The following is an 18,339-nucleotide window of genomic DNA, read 5'->3' as shown; positions in this document are numbered from 1 at the left end:
TTACTTTGTAGGCTAATCCTACTTTCTCATATACTTGACTCCTCTGTAAGTATTACCACATATTAAAAGTAATTCTTGAGAACATGATAAAAAAAAAAAAAAACTTCCTGCAGATACATGATGATTTAATTACACAACTAAGGCTAACACCACAAAAAACTGTTGAGTTGCACAGCAACAACACTTCATTAACAGCTGTTATCTAATAATGAAATGAGAGGTTAAAGGTAATAAATAATTTTATTCATCGATCTCATATTTTGTTAACCCTGGTGATCTGAAATCACTATGTTAACTCAGCCCTTGCAAATATCACATATATTCCCTGCCTAGTCTAATTACAGCCACTGCACATCAAAGAATGAAATAATTCAAACATAAATGTATAGAAAATAAACTATTTCAATATTTAAGTTGTGGTAATAACTTCTTTTTGTTGTTGTTGTTAATATTCAAATGCATAATCTGCAAATATTAGTGGTATAAGTACATGAAGTTTTGGATAATGGATAAAGAGCTCTAGATACAAGTAATCTGTTAAATGATCACAGCCTATCTGCATAGGCCATATAGGTTGTAACAGGCTATGGTACTAGTAATATGTACACAGGATGTTTTAGGATTCCAACCATGACAACCTGTCAAGAGGAATGTGGAGCAGTAACAGCTAAGTTTGCTGACCTGAGACGTAGTAGTCCTTGAAATAAACTACTGATTCACACTGCTCTAACAATGATTCTGTTTAGTGGTTTCTGCTGCTCTATTTAGGATTAATTTCATTCTCCTGATCTATGAGTTCACGTATATATATATATATATATATATATACATACATATACATATACATGTACATCATACTGTATTTCGCAGATCAATAAATTTATTTCTTGATTCCATTGGTAATTCATACAGCACAGTTCTTCACAGGCAAGACCCCTGTAGATACATGTACACTCAGAGAATGGATTTACGTGAGTGAGGAATACTTCCGTTGCTCTGCTATGAGAATGATAATCATTACGCCCACATTAATACAGAACTTCGCACCGTGCTCTTGTGTCAAGAACTATTTCCCCTGAAAAACATATTAGAAGAGCCTTTGGCCTGGTATTAAGTCAGTATCAAGAAGAATGTAACAACAAAAACTTTTTTGTGAATGCCTGCAGCTGTCCATTCACAATGGTTAGGCACCCTCATAAAGCTGATGCTAGACATACACCTGCTCTCCAGCAAGGCTGTCCATGAAGGGACGGACCAACTCACTGGTGGCAAAGTTAAACACCAGTCCGAATGTGATGGAAATAGGCAGGGCTGGCAGAGCCTTCCTGAAGATGGCCAGCAACAGGAGAGTAAAACACAAACCCTGAAATGAAGGGATAGTCATAGTATAAAATAACTAGACATCTGAGCTCAAATAGAATGACAAGGGTTTTTATCTTTCTTGCAAGAACTTATCCACAAACAACAATTAGACGTAAATTAAATTTAACAAAAAAAATCATTAACTTATTTTCATTGGAAAGAAAGTATTATGTAACTTACAATGAGTATGGCAACAAAGCATGCCAATGTTGTGTTCCAGTCTCCATTTGATGAAGCCTTTCCCACTAGAACACTGTAGAAAATGAAGTCTCCAAGTCCAAGTTTAACTCCACCTAAGGTAACAGTGAGATACAAGAACTGACATTACAGTGTTCAATGTCCTTAAAATGCAACAAAATATATTGCACTGTTCATATCATACTATCATACTCCTCATTCTTTAGTAGTTTTACAACTACATGTATGAAGAGGCTATGGTGTATCATTGCACTAAAGTATTGACAATCAGAAGCCTGTTTGCACAGTCTAATGATGTGCAAATCTGTATGTCACACCATTTCACCCATGTGTGATATTAAAACCTGGTCAGTAGTTTGCTAATGTGTTACCACAACTCATAAGACCACCATCCTACAAGTGAAAACTTATTGAGTATGGCATTAAACAACAATCAAATAAATAAATAAATAAATAAATACTGTGTATGGACAATTCTATTAAAGTGGTTTACAAAGGTTTATAGCAGAGGTAACATTCATGTATAAAACCTGCAACCACCATATTGTAACAACTAAAAAATTTCTAAGCTAAGTTGACGTACGTTCCTCATCATCATCCTCTGAGACTTGTCGTGTTGCAGTTTGTCGTGAAGCCCCCTCTGGAGCATCTCTGTCTTGGGTGGGGCCATTCTCACGGTTGCCCAGGGCCTGCTGGGCTGTGCGTGCCCTGGTGGAGTCTGTGCTGTTGGTGGAGCTCTGCAGCTCAGACCGCCTGGCACTCCTCTCTTCCCCGTCCCAATCCCTGAAACCCCCGTAATTCTCTTCACTGGCCATCTCATTGCCACTTGCTCCTGTATAAACACAGCAGCAGAAACAATGTTACTGATGTATTGTACAACAGAATCTCCTAGGCTAGTACTGTATAAACACAGCAGCAGACATAATGTTACTGATGTATTGTACAACAGAATCTGCTAAACTAGTACTGTATCAACACAGCAGCAGAAATAATGTTACAAGTATATTGTAGAACAGAATCTGCTAGGCTAGTACTGTATAAACACAGCAGTAGAAATAATGGTACTGGTGTATTGTAGAACAGAATCTGCTAGGCTAGTACTGTATAAACACAGCAGCAGAAACAATGTTACTGGTGTATTGTAGAACACAATCTGCTAGACTAGTACTGTATAAATACAACAACAGAAACAATATTACCAGTGTTTCGTAGAACAGAATCTGTTTGACTAGTACTGTATAAATACAGAAGCAGAGACAATATTACTGGTGTTTTGTAGAACAGAATCTGCTAGGCTAGTACTATATAAACACAGCAGCAGAAACAATACGTTACAGAGAAACTCTGTTACAGCCTGCAACTATGGCACCTGTAACAACATTGGCTCTGGTAATTATGATTGCACCACCAACTACCTTGTACTCTAGCACAACTACTGTACACTTGCACCAATAACTACCAGGACTACACTGGCACTTGCAACCACATTGCATAGTTATATTCAGACAGCTGCATACCTTCTGGATTATTTTTCTTTTGTTTTTTCTTTTTCTTCTTTTTCTTATCATCTGCATCAGCAGAATCTGCCATACCAACTCCAGCTGTTGTGGATACCATAACAGTAGCTGCAGCTATGAAGAGAACAACAAGAATTATGATACAACAGTCATTCATGAACTTTCAAATGAGGGAAGACCTGTCTGGGTTAAGGAAACTATAAGACCATTTGTAGAGAGAGATGATAAGATAGGAGTGTTAATGTCCTAAAGTTAACCAGTAATGGCCTCAGTAGTGGAATATATCACTTGCCAATGGGAAATTCAGCATGGTTAAGGCATAAGTACTTTACTTTTAAATTTTTTTTCTGTAGCCAATGCAAGCTAATTCAACAGAATGTTATACCCCTTGTTTACCACATCCAAAATTTACAGAATGAGATTTTACACTCAGTAATTACCACATCCACAACTTACATCATTTACACTCCCTATTTACCACATTAACAACTCACATCAGTATATTTTACACTCCCTACTTACTAAACCCACAACTCACATCAGTAGGTTTTACACTCCCTACTTACTAAACCCACAACTCACATCAGTAGATTTTACACTCTCTTACTAAACCAAACTCACAACAGTAGATTTTACACTCACTATTTACCAAACCCAAAACTCACATGAGTAGATAAGAGCTGGGAATATCTGTTCATTTCTTTCCTGTGCTGTCTCCACCAAAATTCTCAAGGGACCCTTTGGACAAAGCACTGCTACTAAATCTGAAATATAACAAAAAAAAATATATTGGATACACTTTCATTTGTGGCTGTGTGGCAGTTTTAATAATTTGCGAAAAATAAAACTGAAAGTTACACCGTTGGATTAGACTTACATTACTGTCACAAGACGGTGAATTGTGCCATACTAAAATTTTAATTCACTCGTTGGTAATATGCCATGGCTAAATATTTTCCACCTTGAACATTTTTTTCCATTACATGCATAAAAAACATTGTAATTTGTAATAAAGTGAACAGATGGAAGATTTGCCGACTAACAATTATTTAGTGAATTAATTACCATAAGCTTTGTAATAAACTGTCCACGGGCTGGTTTCATGAAGCTCATTTAGCTAAGTAAGCACTTAACTACTTATCTACAGCAGATGTTGTAGAGATATAAAGTGCACTTAGCTAAGGGCGAATTAACACTACGTAAGCTTCATGAAACCGGCCCCAGGATGACTACTTAGCGGCCCTCATACATGGAGAGCATTACATTGTATTTGTTTCAAACATGCGCCAATATTTATTTATTTATTTATTTATTTGATTGATGTTTTATGCTGTACTCAAGAATATTATGGTGAGTGGAAATTGGGAAGAGCCCGGGGGAAAGTCACAATCATCCGCAGGTTGCTGAAAGACCGTCCCACGTACGGCCAAAAGAGGAAGCCAGTCTGAGCTGGACTTGAACTCACGGCCACAGCATTGGTGAGAGGCTCCTGGGTTATTGCGCTGCGCTGGCTTACTAATTCGATCGGCCACAAGGCCCCATCGCTAGCATTTAAGGCTACAATGAATGTTACACAGTACTCACCCCAAACAACCATAATACCGAGCATGACCCAGGTGGTCCAGTCAGGTAAATATTTGATGAAAATCAAAGCCATCAAGGCACTAACGAAGATAAGATAGGCTTGCTGTAGGTGTAGTGGGGCCTTCCAGTGGATAGAAATCATCCCCACTACACCTATGTTCCACATCATGATGGCAGTGGTGATGTAGTCCATCGGGACGTTGTATGCTCGTAACACTTCCCTGGGAAAAACAATGCCAATAATAACAACATTCTGATCACATGTCATTATCACAATAGCTAATCGGTTCAGGAGACTGCTATTTATTTATGGATCAACTAAAGAAGGCTATGGAAATGATGGAAAATTCATGAAGGTTCTCAATTTGTGGAAGGTGACGCAATGTTGATTCTGTGTTTATCAGGTATTGTCAGCTTGACCCTTGACTCAAAGCCACTCCCACTCTGTCAACTACACTTTCTAGATCAGGAGGCATACCCACGCGTCTGACAGGCGTAAGTTTGGTAAATGACAAATATGTACAATGTGGACCAAACCCAGTTATGATTTCCTAATGGCTTACCACTACATCAGCACTCCCGGATTTTTTTTTTCATTACTCTTGCAATAAAAATCAAGGTGTCAAGGTTCATGTGGACAGTGCATGAGAAAATCAACTGCTGTTGACCAGATGTTAACTGTGTAAATGTAAATGTCATTGTGAGAGAATCATGATTGTCTCTTACCCCAAGTAAATGTAAACAAACAGGAACAGAAGCATAAGTGAGGACACTATCAACCAACCATGGATGAACTGAAACAAATCACAGGTATTCCAAGTTAGACATTTTTTATTTGAACAAAACTCATATAGACTGCCTCTTCAGCACAAATAAAATTGCGTATTGGTCATTTTGAATAAAATATTCTCATGTACTATTTTCAAAATAATTTGTCACAAAGACTTAAAAGAACTCAAAGCTCTGACTAATGTTCACATGAAACACTTTGTTATATCATAGGAATGGTTTAAAGAAGAAAAACATTCTACCCCTTGAACTAAGATATACTCCAGAAGTTGTTTTTAAATAAGTACTTAATGTATCCCTTTAAAAATATTGTAAACCATTCTCAACTTAATTATGGTGTTTTTTTCCTGGATTGTAATTTCATCCCTTTCAGCCAGAATAAAAATGGATTCCCATCCACCACAACCTAGTCCAAATCTACTACCCACGAAGCAGTGGCCCCAAAGGTTTGAACACCTATAAAAGTTGCGTTGAGATTAAAAGTACAGCCCTGTTATCTTCCAAGAGGATTCTCATATTGTACTGCTACTTTCTTCTATTTTGGAAACATTTTCAACAGCAGCTCACATCTAACAATGGGAGATTCAAGGACAAGCTACACTGAAGGTCCAAATGACAGTAGAACACATAATTTTCTTCCATGACGTTGCAGTGTGTACTTTATATACGTTTTATTACCACACCGATAATTGTGACGTAATAAAGGAAAGAACAAATGAGTTCTCAGCTTTGGACAGTCTTGATACAGACGGGATGATGTTGTACGAGTTCTGCATTGCACAATACAAACTGAGGAGAAGAAAAATGTCCCTTACCTTGTAGCATTTATATTTGTAGAGAATGAGAAGAAATATGGTCATAACTGCAATGACACCCAGCAAGATGAATGCATTAGCAAATGACTGCCAGGCCTTGGTCCCTTTGTCATTTGTCTCCTCATGGAACGGGGTATAAATCCTGAAACACATCACAATAGTTACAACAGTTACAAACAGCTGATACAACAATTTTTTTTTATTTTTTGTCTGTTTAATACATGTAGAAGCAGCCCAATTTCTATTTGTGTGTGAACTGTCGCCACAAGTGGTCTGGCCTAAGTGTGTATATTGTGACCACAGGTGAAATGATATGTGCCTGTTGTACCAACATGTAGCCTGATCTCAGGTAGTGTGCAGATTGTACCCTGTGGCAAAGAGCCTGATGATGATCTCTCCTGGTGGGCATGCAGAATGTACCCTGTGGATGACAAGTACCCTAATTCCTCAACCTTTTTCAATATGAAAGAGCAACTTTCATTGCAATTTATGTACATTTTTGATTTGATTTTGGAGGCAAACCTTTGTTGGTTGGATTGGTCAGTTTCAGGGCCTAAAAGAAAGTATAATGTGCAGCTCTGGGACAAATAGCCTGATGATAATCTGTGCTAGTGTGCAGCCTGTACCCTGTCAATAATACCTGTTAAGGTACAGAATGTACCCTATAACAAGTAGCCTGGTGATGATCTCTGTTACTGTGCACACTGGACACAGTGACAGCCTGTACTCACAAGCAGCCCGGTTTCTGAGTGTAGATTCATGGGGATGTCAGTATACAGCCTGTACTCACATGTAGCCTGATTACTGTGTGCAGATTCATGGAAATGTCAGTATACAGCCTGTACTCACAACTAGCCTGATTTCTGTGTGCAGATTCATGGAAATGTCAGTATACAGCCTGTACTCACAACTAGCCTGATTTCTGTGTGCAGATTCATGGAAATGTCAGTATACAGCCTGTACTCACAACTAGCCTGATTTCTGTGTGTACATTCATGGGAATGTCAGTATACAACCTGTACTCAAAACTAGCCTGATTTCTGTGTGTGCATTCATGGGAATGTCAGTATACAGCCTGTACTCACAACTAGCCTGATTTCTGTGTGCAGTTCATGGGAATGGTCAGTATTCAGCGTGTAGTCACAAGTAGCCTGATTTCAGCGTGTAGATTGATAGGAATGACAATATACAGCCTGAACTCACAAGCTGTACTCACAAGTAGCCCAATTTCTGTGAGTAGATTCATGGGAATGGTCAGTATACAGCCTGTACTCACATGTTGCCTGATTTCTGTGTGTACATTCATGGGGATGTCAGTATACAGCCTGTACTCACATGTTGCCTGATTTCTGTGTGTACATTCATGGGGATGTCAGTATACAGCGTGTACTCACAAGTATCCTGATTTCTGTGTGTAAAAGTTGACAGAGCTGATGGTGGCCACAACCACAGCCATACACAGCGTCACAGGGACAAACAGCATGATGACGTGCTTGGCTCCATACATGAACGTTTCATCACCATCGTTGTTGGAGCTCTGCGCAGACTCGGTGCCCTGAGACCGCCGACTGTTCTCTCGGTGAGGCACTGTCCCATCTGGCTGACCCCTCCCTCCTCGATCAGTTTGCCCCATACCATCTGGCTGGCCCCTCACTCCTCGCTCATTCTGAAACAACAGCCAAGGAAATGCTTCAGCATGATGTACAACCTAGAGAACAACTACATGTAAACAGTTTTATACATCTAAACAGATGTGCATATGTAAACAGTTGTATACATCTAAACAGATGTGCACATGTAAACAGATGAGCACATGTAAACAGTTGTATACGTGTAAATCATTGTGGAGCTTCTCTAAATGCTACCTGTATATGACAACAGATGGACTTTAACATATTGGTGTACATACATATTTATTTTGTAAGTTATCTTCCAAAACACAGAGTATTTAAAAACTGTTTACTACCTCCGTGTACATGTATACATTCTCTTTGCATGTACATATGTATGCACACAGGAAAAACAAATGAGTACATTTTTGTCTTACTAACAAGTAGTGATATACAAAGTGTTGTAACAGTGAATATTTATTTGTGTGTTGATTTGTTATTGATTTGTGTTTTACATCGTACTCAAGAATATTTCACTTATATGGTGGGAGAAAATGGGCAGAGCCCGGGGGAAACCCACGACCATCTGCAGGTTGCTGACAGACCTTCCCACGTACGTAACAGTGACTAAGTATAGTAATTAACACACATCATCCAAATGTACATAAGTGATACCAGTATTTATTTTTGTATGTATTTCAATGGTGTCTAATTACAAGTCATTATAAAATGTTGTTGTAATCTTGTTGTAAAAAGTTTACATCATATTTGGAATTTGAATTTTTTGAAGGGTAAAACAGGACGAAACTTGAACATCTCCTGTTACTGTCATGAACACCCAAGTTAACTTTGGAATAATGTTAGAAACTGGTAGTTAAAACTGTGACATCTGAATGTGTGGTTACGTACACTATAACTGACTAATGCATACCTGTAGATCCACACATGTCCACATGGTGAAATACAAAGAGGAAGTACTTAATAGCACTTTAGAAACAGGAAAAAGTAAACTATACTAAGTAAACATGTACTGTCACATTCATGTATATGTAGCTATGACTCGAACATGTGTCAAATATTACATGTACTCCTGTGTGGTATATTTCTTTCGCTATATTTACCATTACCAGCAGAAATGTATTGGCTTTCGGTAAAACTGGCCACATCAATTTAACTCAATTCATACTAGAGTTTACCCTTACATGATAACTGTAACATGTAGTACATTATCAGTACCTAATTTAACAAAGTTTATCATAATAATGTCAACTTAAACTCAAGATATATTAATGAAATCAAAGTCTAAACATATGTATCTACTACTGCCTTTGTCGACATATAAATCTGACTGATTTCAGTCGATACACTTTTGTATGCGCATTCCTCTATCCAGAAAAACTTTCCCAAAATCACATGTAAATGTATCCAATCACCTAAAACATGTACATATACAGTACATGATAATCCTGCTTCAAACATAAAAGAGTCCATTGTTTGAGTACAAAAAACTACAGTACATGTACACTGCCAAGTGTTTGACAGCCATAACCTCATGGAGATTTCTAATGATGAGCCTGAAATACATGTGTATGTAACCCTACGAAATCACAGAAAATGTGTTTAGCATCACCATCTCAATGGCCTGGGTGGGCCCACGCTGCCCTTGCTGTAGTGAGCTAGCCTCCGTCATGATGTCCCCAGGGTGAGGCTGTTGGTGAGAGTCTGCCAGGCGGTCGTAAATCTCAGCTGGTCTGAACAGTCGCCTGAACCAGTGTGACCTCACTCTGTGCATGCCGCTCTGAGTACACCTCACTCAGCACATTAATATTGATGATGATTTACACCAAGTTTATAACAGCCTCAAGTACTGTGTACAAGGCGCCGACATTTCCCCACTGCCTCCATAATGAAAAGACCACCCAGGTAACACAGAACTAATTCCTATCAACTGATCTACAAGCGAACAGATAGGTAAAAGTCATCAACTAACAGCATCCTGGGATTCTATCTCAGATGCACAGGTAGACATATGTACATTTCTCTAGGAGGAGCAATCAACAGGTAAGGGAGCCGGACAATGTGTACACTTCAATCCCCACCTGTTTACCCAGACTTGGCACAGCTCCAACACTCTGAAGAAAAATCAATAGAGCTGTACCCTTGTTTTAGCGCCTATTCACTTTGATTACAGACCCTGAGCTCAGAGGCTACACACACATCAGAACACAGGTACCGGTGAAGGCTATGATGTTGTGAGACAAATCTACCTCGAATATGTTGTAAGCAGAGCGCATTGTATCAGGACGATAATATAAGTCAAACAAAACACAGGTATCATGAATTTCAATGAATAAATATACATGTACATAACTAATCCTCTAATCTACAGCATTTTTTTTTTCCACTGAAAATATGTAGAGATTACATGTTTAGATGCATACATGTATGAAATTGTACTGTACTGAGTTGTGTGTTGTAATGAGGATGTTGTAATGTACATGTATTGATCAGAGTTTTTACAGCACACAACTACCAGCAAACCAAGAATGAAGGTAGTTATATTCAGGTTTTCAATATACATGTACTCAGGTCAGGTGTATGTGGATATCTGCATTTTAACTACCATTACAAAACAAGTATTGAAACTATATATTTTATTTCAGTAGTCAGTAAAATCACCAAGGCGACCAATGTTCTACTTGGCTATTCAACAAAGATCCATGTAACGAAACAACAGCATGTATGCTGTCATTGTAAACAAAATGTAGCAATGTCAGAGTTTGCTGCTTTGGCGAAATTTGAGCACAAAGTACAAATATCTATGACACATGCACATGTACACATGTGTATACGCATTTTTTCAGTATATAACATTACAAACAGCGGATTGAAAGTACCAATATAGGAAATCTGAATCTGCAATTGTGCAACATGAATATATTGGCATACATGTAGCCTACAATAAATGTACAGTACATCTATAGCTACATGATCTTTAAATGAAACAATAAGCTATTGCAGTGCATGTTGATATTCTTTCTCTTTCCACAGCCAGACAAGACACTCATCCCCGTATTATTCAGTAGTTACGGGAATAAGTACAAATAAACAGCCTCTCACACCTTATAACTTTGAATGTGGCCAATGCAAAATAAGGCCAATGAACAACTTACAATCTCAGGTTTCATTATAAAAGGAAACATCACCCATGATCATTCTCAAATATAAACTTTTATTCCAAGCAAAGCTAAATTATAGCTATTGTTGCTGTATTCATGATAAGGTTTTTATAATGAAAGTTGAGCAATATTCGGGGCTTCGTTAATTAAGCATAAAGCAACAGTTTGGGCTCAGATCAATACCTCACCTGAGTTGCTGTCAGAAAAAAACGCATGCAAACGCCATGGTATAGAGCATGTATTGATAAGCCTGAACTGAATGAAAGCCAAATTGCATATGAATTATTTAATCTGGTGAAAAAGCAGGTGAGTCATTATGACAGAGCTGCTGAATGTAACATATATACTGTAATTCTTCAACCTTTTTGCACCTTTGCAAGGTGTTTATTCAAGCATATTCTGAAGGCATTATTCTGTGCAGACTGATAAAATTTCACTTTTTGTGAAGCCCTCATATTTGTCAATCCAACCAAGGTAGAGGAATTGTTTCTTTTTCTTTTTTTTCTTTTGCTTTACTGACTCATGACAAGAAACTCTGTAGGGTTTCACACTACCACATGGTCTATGAATTGCACATGTAGGATTATAAATGCACATCTTCCTGTTCCACTGAGTATCAATATCACCACTTTGTATCACTACTGTGTCTCTGCTCTAACAGTTTCTGTTACACGGTCACAAGTTTATAGGCTGCATTAGGGTTTGCAGTTAAATTAAGAATAACTGTTTTATAATTATACACATATGTAATTAATTATTTACTTATTTATTTGATTGGTGTTTTCTGCTGTACCAAAGAAGATTTATACAACAAAGGCCAAAATAATGGCGGAGGAAACCATGCAAATCCCAACAGAAGCCCACATCCAGGCAGACATTCCACATGCGACTGGAGATTATGTCAGGTTGAGTTGGACTTGAACTCACAGTAACAACATTGGTGAGAGACTTCTCTGTCATTGTACTGCACCAGCACACTAACCACTAGGCCATGAAGAACCATTAATGCTATGTATGGCATTGGTTGAAATTTTGTGCACATGTTAGCACTGAGTCAAAGCCATTCCATTAAATTTTGGTGGTGATCTGCATTGAGATTCAGATCCAAGAATTTTTGTAGAATGATTCTTCACTGTTAAAAGATATGATGAAACAAGCAGAGTAATGTCCCTTTGTCTGTAGTAATCAAGGAAATTTGTACATTTTGGCAGAGCAAAGCTTTGCACTCCTGCACTCTACTTTATTTTCTTTGTTTTGATGATGTTTAAAACTTTCCATGTGTATTTTAATGGTTTTAATAATACCATGAATCATTTTCACTGGTGTATGGTGTAGAAAATTGAATTACACAGAGCAGTCTCCCCACTTCAGATCATGCACTCTGCAAAGCTCCTGACTTGAAACCTGGATTCCACACTCCTTACAGCGCATGCATCACTCTCCACTTTCGCTTCTTCAAGACAGAAATCTTGAACAACCCCTATGTCACTGGGGTCATGGTGATATGGCAGGAAGTGATGACAGACATAAATATCCAAACCTTTTTTTCTGTTTATACTTGACAAACATGCATTTGCTTTATCTGAAATATGCTCAACATGATCTTGACAAAAAAGTCAACTACATATTATGGAATCTAGGAGTTCGACTGTTGGTGACGATTCAAATTTTTCACATGATCGGGTCAAACGACGAGGCAAATGGCAGTTGTGTTCAAATCACTGGCGACGGTATGGCTGGGAGACATTTTACACATGAAACGATACTTCACTGGATTATCATTATAAAAGTTTGAGGGGCAACTGGAAGGGTATATGTTATGAAGAGGATTTGACCAGATAGAGGCAGGTGAAGTGGTTATTCGGGCCGCTACCTGTGCCACAATAATGAGACAAACTTGCACGACTCTGACTGTGGTTGAGCAGCCATAAATATGGCATATCCTCATATTTCTCAAGCAATAATGAGTGTACTCGGGCTAAGGTTTTGATACAAATTTAATTGAATTTCTTGGGCCAATTAAAATCTGTATCTTTTGTAGGTCAATGTCTCACCCTGATCCGGCCATTTCCTTCACTGTTTATCCGCACGTTGTTCTGGATGCCATGCCCAAGCCGCCCCTCCGGCTCATCTCTCAATCTCACCCCTCCCAATGTGGACTCCGTCTGGTAGGGCATTAGCTGGGTGCGTTCTGTTGGCTCAGCCTCGTTCTCAGTGGACGAACTCATACAGACATACTTTTAAACACTCTGTATGACAAGAACACCCTTTTACTATGCCCACAGTTCTCCACTGCAAAATTCCCAGACGTTCCTGTGAATCGGGTCTTGTGTTGTTGTTGCAGTTCAAATCAGCTGGCAGAAACCATTCGCAAATTAAGACTGTAGATATTTCAGCTCCTATACCATTCCCTTTGTTTACATGTGTGTCATGCTCAGAAATATCGTATAAATATCTACTTTATCATTTAAGAAAGAATCACGAGTTCGCAAAGATAACGAATAAACGAATCGCGGAAGTAAAACGCCAGACCGGAAATGAGTAATCAACGTGCCTAAGGGGCGATAATCACGTTGTGTTTACCTTAAAATTCCTCAAGATGGCTGCCAGTGTGCAGTCGATGTGTCAGTTGTGGAAAACATTTGATTTACAAGAGCTTCAAAAAGAACTTGACATAACAGCCACAGAATTGGCAAATAGGCAAGATGAGAGCGACGCGTCACGTAAGAGACTGGTCGAACTTAGTCGAGATTTCAAAAAGAACACACCGGAAGATATTCGCAAAATCGTCGCCCCCTTGCTGAAAAGTTTCCAGTGTGAAGTTGATGCACTATCCAAACGAAGCAAAGCCTCAGAAGCAGCCTTCTTGACGGTGTATAAGAAACTGATCGATATCCCTGATCCTGTGCCGACTTTAGAACTTTCGTTGCAGTTCCAGAAGAAAGCCCAGAAAGTACAAGACTTTGAAATCGAAAATAAACAGTTAAGGGACACGCTAAATGAATATAACTGTGAATTCGCAGAAGTGAAAAACCAAGAAGTGACCATTAAACAGCTGCGTGAAAAGGTGAAAGAATATGAGGAAAGGCTTGAGTCTGCTGTCGAGGCACGGGCTAAAGAAAAGGAGAAGGAACTGCAGCGCCAGTTTTCGGAAAAGGAAAGACAACTCCAAGAAAATCAGCTTGGCTTGGCAAAAAAACTAGGTGAGGCTGAGCAAAAAGTATCATCACTTCAGAAAGTTTTGGAAGGTGTGCAGTCTGAATTGTTCGATGTTAGAGCCAAATATGACGAAGCAACATCTGCCAAGTCTGATGAAATGGAGATGGTTATGGGTGATTTGGATCGGGCAAATGAGAGGGCATCCGCAGCAGAGCGAGAAGTGGAACAGTTGACACGACAGTTGGCGTGCGCTACACAAAACCTTCATCATGCTGAACAACTGCAAAACACTGGTGATATGGATCAGGCCATTGATACCCTGAAGTGTTCAAGTCTGGAAGTTGAACTGGCCACAAAGGAAAAGGAAATCTCCCAGTTGGTGGAGGATGTTCAACGTCTACAGGCATCCATTAATAAGCAAAGGGAGACAACTGAAAACCAAATGGTAAAGTTAGAGGAAGATGCCCTGGCTAAGACAAAAACTATCCAGGCTTTGGAGGAGAGAATGAGAACTCAAGGGGATTATGAAGAACTGAAAAGAGAACTAAACATTCTCAAATCTGTGGAGTTCCAGAGTGGGATGGAAGGGGAGGATGTCAAGGCCAAGTCACTGGAAATGCTGTTGCTTGAAAAGAATAAAGCTCTTCAGTCAGAGAACACACAGCTTAAGGTGAGCAATAAAGACGTGGGTGAGCGACTAGAGAAACTCCAGGACGAGTACCTCATGGCGGTGAACACAGTACAGGAACAAAAGAGCCTCATTTCTCAGCTGGAGGAAGATTTACGCAGTGTCAACGCTTTCTCATCTATGTTCCGTGGTGACGCTGAGGGTGCTGATGTGGCTGTAACTCCCACATCAGAGTTTGTTGCTGATGCTGTCAAAGAAACCGTGCAGCAACAACTGCAGCAAAGTTCTGAGGCCAATGCATTAGCAGCTAATTCCCTTCTTCCGATTGTCCAGAGCCAGAGAGAGCGTTACAGGGTCCGTGCGCAAGAGCTTGAAGCACAAACTCTGAGTCAACAGCAACAAATTCAGATGTTCCAGAACGAGATCGACAAAGTGAGATCGGACAATGTGAAGTTGTACGAAAAGATCAAATTTCTGCAGAGTTATCCTACCCAGGGCTCAAGATCAGGGGATGACATCACAGAGAGTCGCTACTCCATGCAGTACGAAGAGAAACTGGATCCATTCACCAACTTCAGCAGGAAGGAACGTATGAGGAAGTATATTAATCTCAAACCTTACGACAAGATCACCTTGAGCATGGGGCGTTTCATCATGGGGAACCGAGTGGCTCGTACAATCACGTTTTTCTACACCATTTTCCTGCATTGTCTTGTGTTCCTGGTTCTGTACAAGTACGGTCACATGGAAGGGGCCAAGAGAGACATTTCGCAGGAGTGTCATCACAGGTTTGCTGAGCACATGATGAAGGAGCATGGTGAGCACTGGAATCCATAACAATGTTCTTACAGATCACAGGATTGTGTGACATGATCATTGGAAACTGTAACAATGTTCTGACAGCCCACAGGATTGTCTGTCATAATCATTGGAAACTGTTACAATGTTCTGAAAGTTCACAGGATTGTGTGACATGATCATTTGTAACAATGTCCTGACATTTGGTGAAGTGGACTGTTAGGTGAAGTGGATGGGATTATACTTGATACAACTGTTCAATGTATATTGCATATGTATAGTTACATTCATGTACAAATGATTTCTCTTTCTTCAGAAAGTGAGGGCCGACATTTAAATTGTACAGTGAAAAAGACAATATACTGAGGGATCATACCTGTAGAGCAGTACAGTGAAAAAGACAATATACTGATGGATCATACATGTAGAGCTGTACAGGGAAAAAGATAATATACTTAGGGGGTTATGGTTATTGAAATGGTTAAGTTATTATTTTATTTTCAGAGGGTGAATTGGTAATCTAATTTTTATTAACTGTGAACATTAAGCAAATCACACTGAATTCCTTGTTCCTTATCACCCGTGCGTGATTCCTTTCCCCTTCTCCCACAAAGAGTGAGATAATCATAAAATCTAGCTGATGTGATAAAAAAATTTTCCACACCCCACTCTGATTTTCCAATATATTTTGACAAGAAAACAGAGAATTTAGGGTCATTGGCCTTATGTGTAGCGTAGTCTGAATAGTTAATGGATTTGCCTTTTGCGTTCCAAGAGCTAGCTCACATTTTCAAGAATTTTCAAATTCCTCTGTTACCATTGTTCTCAGGAGCCTGGTGGTAGTAAATTGTTGATGGTGCTTTCCTGTATAGTCATCCATGAAGGACACCTGAAACGTTTGGTTTTTATTTCTCAGTTTGCAGTTAAGGATGTGTCTCAAGATATAAAAGTACACAAAATGCTTCTTAGCTTGCCAAAAGTAAACATGGCTTTGAACTCCAGTTTACCTAAGGCACCAGCTATCAGTCTAGAAATTAAGTAGCTTACAGTTGTGTTGTCATCAGTGATAGCTGTCAAAGAGTTCAGAATGCTAAGCTTTTCTTCGTTCTCAGTAGGTTTACCAAGGACATCATTATCCAAAGTATCATTGGCAGCAAATGTGCATGAAATATAGTGGTAAATAAGAAAAATAAAACATGCTGCAGAGATGAATTTTTTAGAGGTGGGGGGTGGGGTGGTACATATCTTTTTGCAGAAACAGTATAATCTTAATTTTAGAATGCCTTTCAATCCAAAAATCAAGTAAATAAATACATTTACTGGTAGGTGTATCTATAATAGTTTAAAACATATCCATGTGCCTGACATATACCTGCTTTTCAGTTACTCCATGCATTCATGAACACCTTTACTTGAAAGAATGCTATTCCCAGCAAAATTTAAATTCTTTATAACGCACAAATACTACAGTTTGACATTTTGTGGTCACTTACCTGTATATGCACAAAATGTATCGCAATTAGGTATCTGAGGTGACACTTTTAAGTTCTGGGAAAATGTATTACATCGATAATTTTTAACGAAATAATCATGCTTAATAAACTGTGATACTCAAATATATACGTTTGGTTTGCAGTGTGACTGAAAGAAACTTAAAGTGCTCTACATAGTTTGTCCACTTATCATGAAATGTGGTGATTGGAATTATCTCCCCTTGTGTGTTCAGTTGAAATACATGAATATGTGTAAGCCATATGTCCATGTAATCTGTAATGTAATTTACTCTTTAAGGTGTGTTAGAATGCCATGTCTATGGAGGGGTGAATTTCATTAACTGCATTAATACAGCATGTAAGCTAGTTAAGTGTCTCCAGCCAAACAGGTTGTTCATGTGTTCCATCAGACTTTCTGTACAACAGTAGAAACTGACATGTCTTAGATTCCGAAAAGAAAAAAAAATTGTGAATAAAAACTAATAGTTTTTGAGATATTAACCTATTTTTCTGTTCTACCCAGTAGAATAAAAGCATACTTTCACAGGCTGTCAACAGTGAAATTCAGGCACAATGATTATCTCCCTTCAAATTACTCAGATTTACCCATTCTGATATGATGCAGAGTAAGGCAGTTATAACAACTGGCCCTATATCTGTACCATGCGTGGCCAACACTTTGCTGTTGCTTATATAATTGATCACAGGACACAAGATATAAGTAGGTTGCAAATTAACATACCGACATGTATAATGATCCTTAAGTTGGTTTTCTGTAATTACATGCTTGGACATTTAGGCCTATATAGTGAAAGTGAGCAAAATTTGAGGTCCCAAAAGGAGCTAGTTGTACAGAAGGATTAAGTGTATTGTTACTACTGTGTATGCATGTACATGAACTGCAGGTCAGTCATCTCTGGTTCCATCTCCAGTAAGGTTATTCCATATATATACACACTATATATTGTGGTTATACTGTTAGTCACTTGTATAATAAATGTGGCAAATAAAATACTTGTTTTGTAGCTCAAAATGAGCATAAACAATCATTACATGAGTCATGTTTTTTGTTCATTTGCAATCTGCAATGGTCATAGGATAGACCAAGTGTTGGTTTGCGAGGTGTCTGTGAAGTACATGTATGACTGAGTGATGTGACATGTCTGGTGTCTTCTGCTTGACATTCTACTGAGGCAGCACTAAAAAT

General features: G+C 38.7%; 2 protein-coding genes across 3 annotated transcripts; one reads left to right on the top strand and one right to left on the bottom strand.

Annotated features, from left to right (window-relative positions):
* Positions 1-866: 866 nt before the first annotated feature.
* Positions 867-13,573, bottom strand: LOC135467973 (presenilin-2-like). 2 transcript variants are annotated; one of them, XM_064745943.1, is made up of 10 exons: positions 13,109-13,573; positions 7,660-7,931; positions 6,266-6,407; positions 5,388-5,455; positions 4,662-4,882; positions 3,743-3,841; positions 3,078-3,191; positions 2,144-2,392; positions 1,543-1,655; positions 867-1,363 (listed from the first exon to the last, which is right to left on the bottom strand). In XM_064745943.1, the coding sequence occupies exons 1-10, from the start codon at positions 13,280-13,282 to the stop codon at positions 1,208-1,210; spliced, it is 1,608 nt and encodes a 535-aa protein (XP_064602013.1). In that variant the 5' UTR covers positions 13,283-13,573; the 3' UTR covers positions 867-1,207. The 2 variants fall into 2 exon arrangements, with proteins under 2 accessions (XP_064602013.1, XP_064602014.1); XM_064745944.1 differs by lacking the exon at positions 13,109-13,573 and adding an exon at positions 9,506-9,917.
* An 80-nt stretch (positions 13,574-13,653) lies between these two features.
* Positions 13,654-18,130, top strand: LOC135466725 (protein CASP-like). The gene has a single exon (XM_064744379.1). The coding sequence runs from the start codon at positions 13,654-13,656 to the stop codon at positions 15,676-15,678; it is 2,025 nt and encodes a 674-aa protein (XP_064600449.1). The 3' UTR covers positions 15,679-18,130.
* Positions 18,131-18,339: the final 209 nt, after the last annotated feature.

Source organism: Liolophura sinensis, chromosome 6, assembly GCF_032854445.1.
Source record: "Liolophura sinensis isolate JHLJ2023 chromosome 6, CUHK_Ljap_v2, whole genome shotgun sequence".
Classification (NCBI taxonomy): Eukaryota; Metazoa; Mollusca; class Polyplacophora; order Chitonida; family Chitonidae; genus Liolophura; species Liolophura sinensis.
Note: the sequence above shows the minus strand (reverse complement) of the source record. Positions and strands in the feature narration are given on the sequence as shown.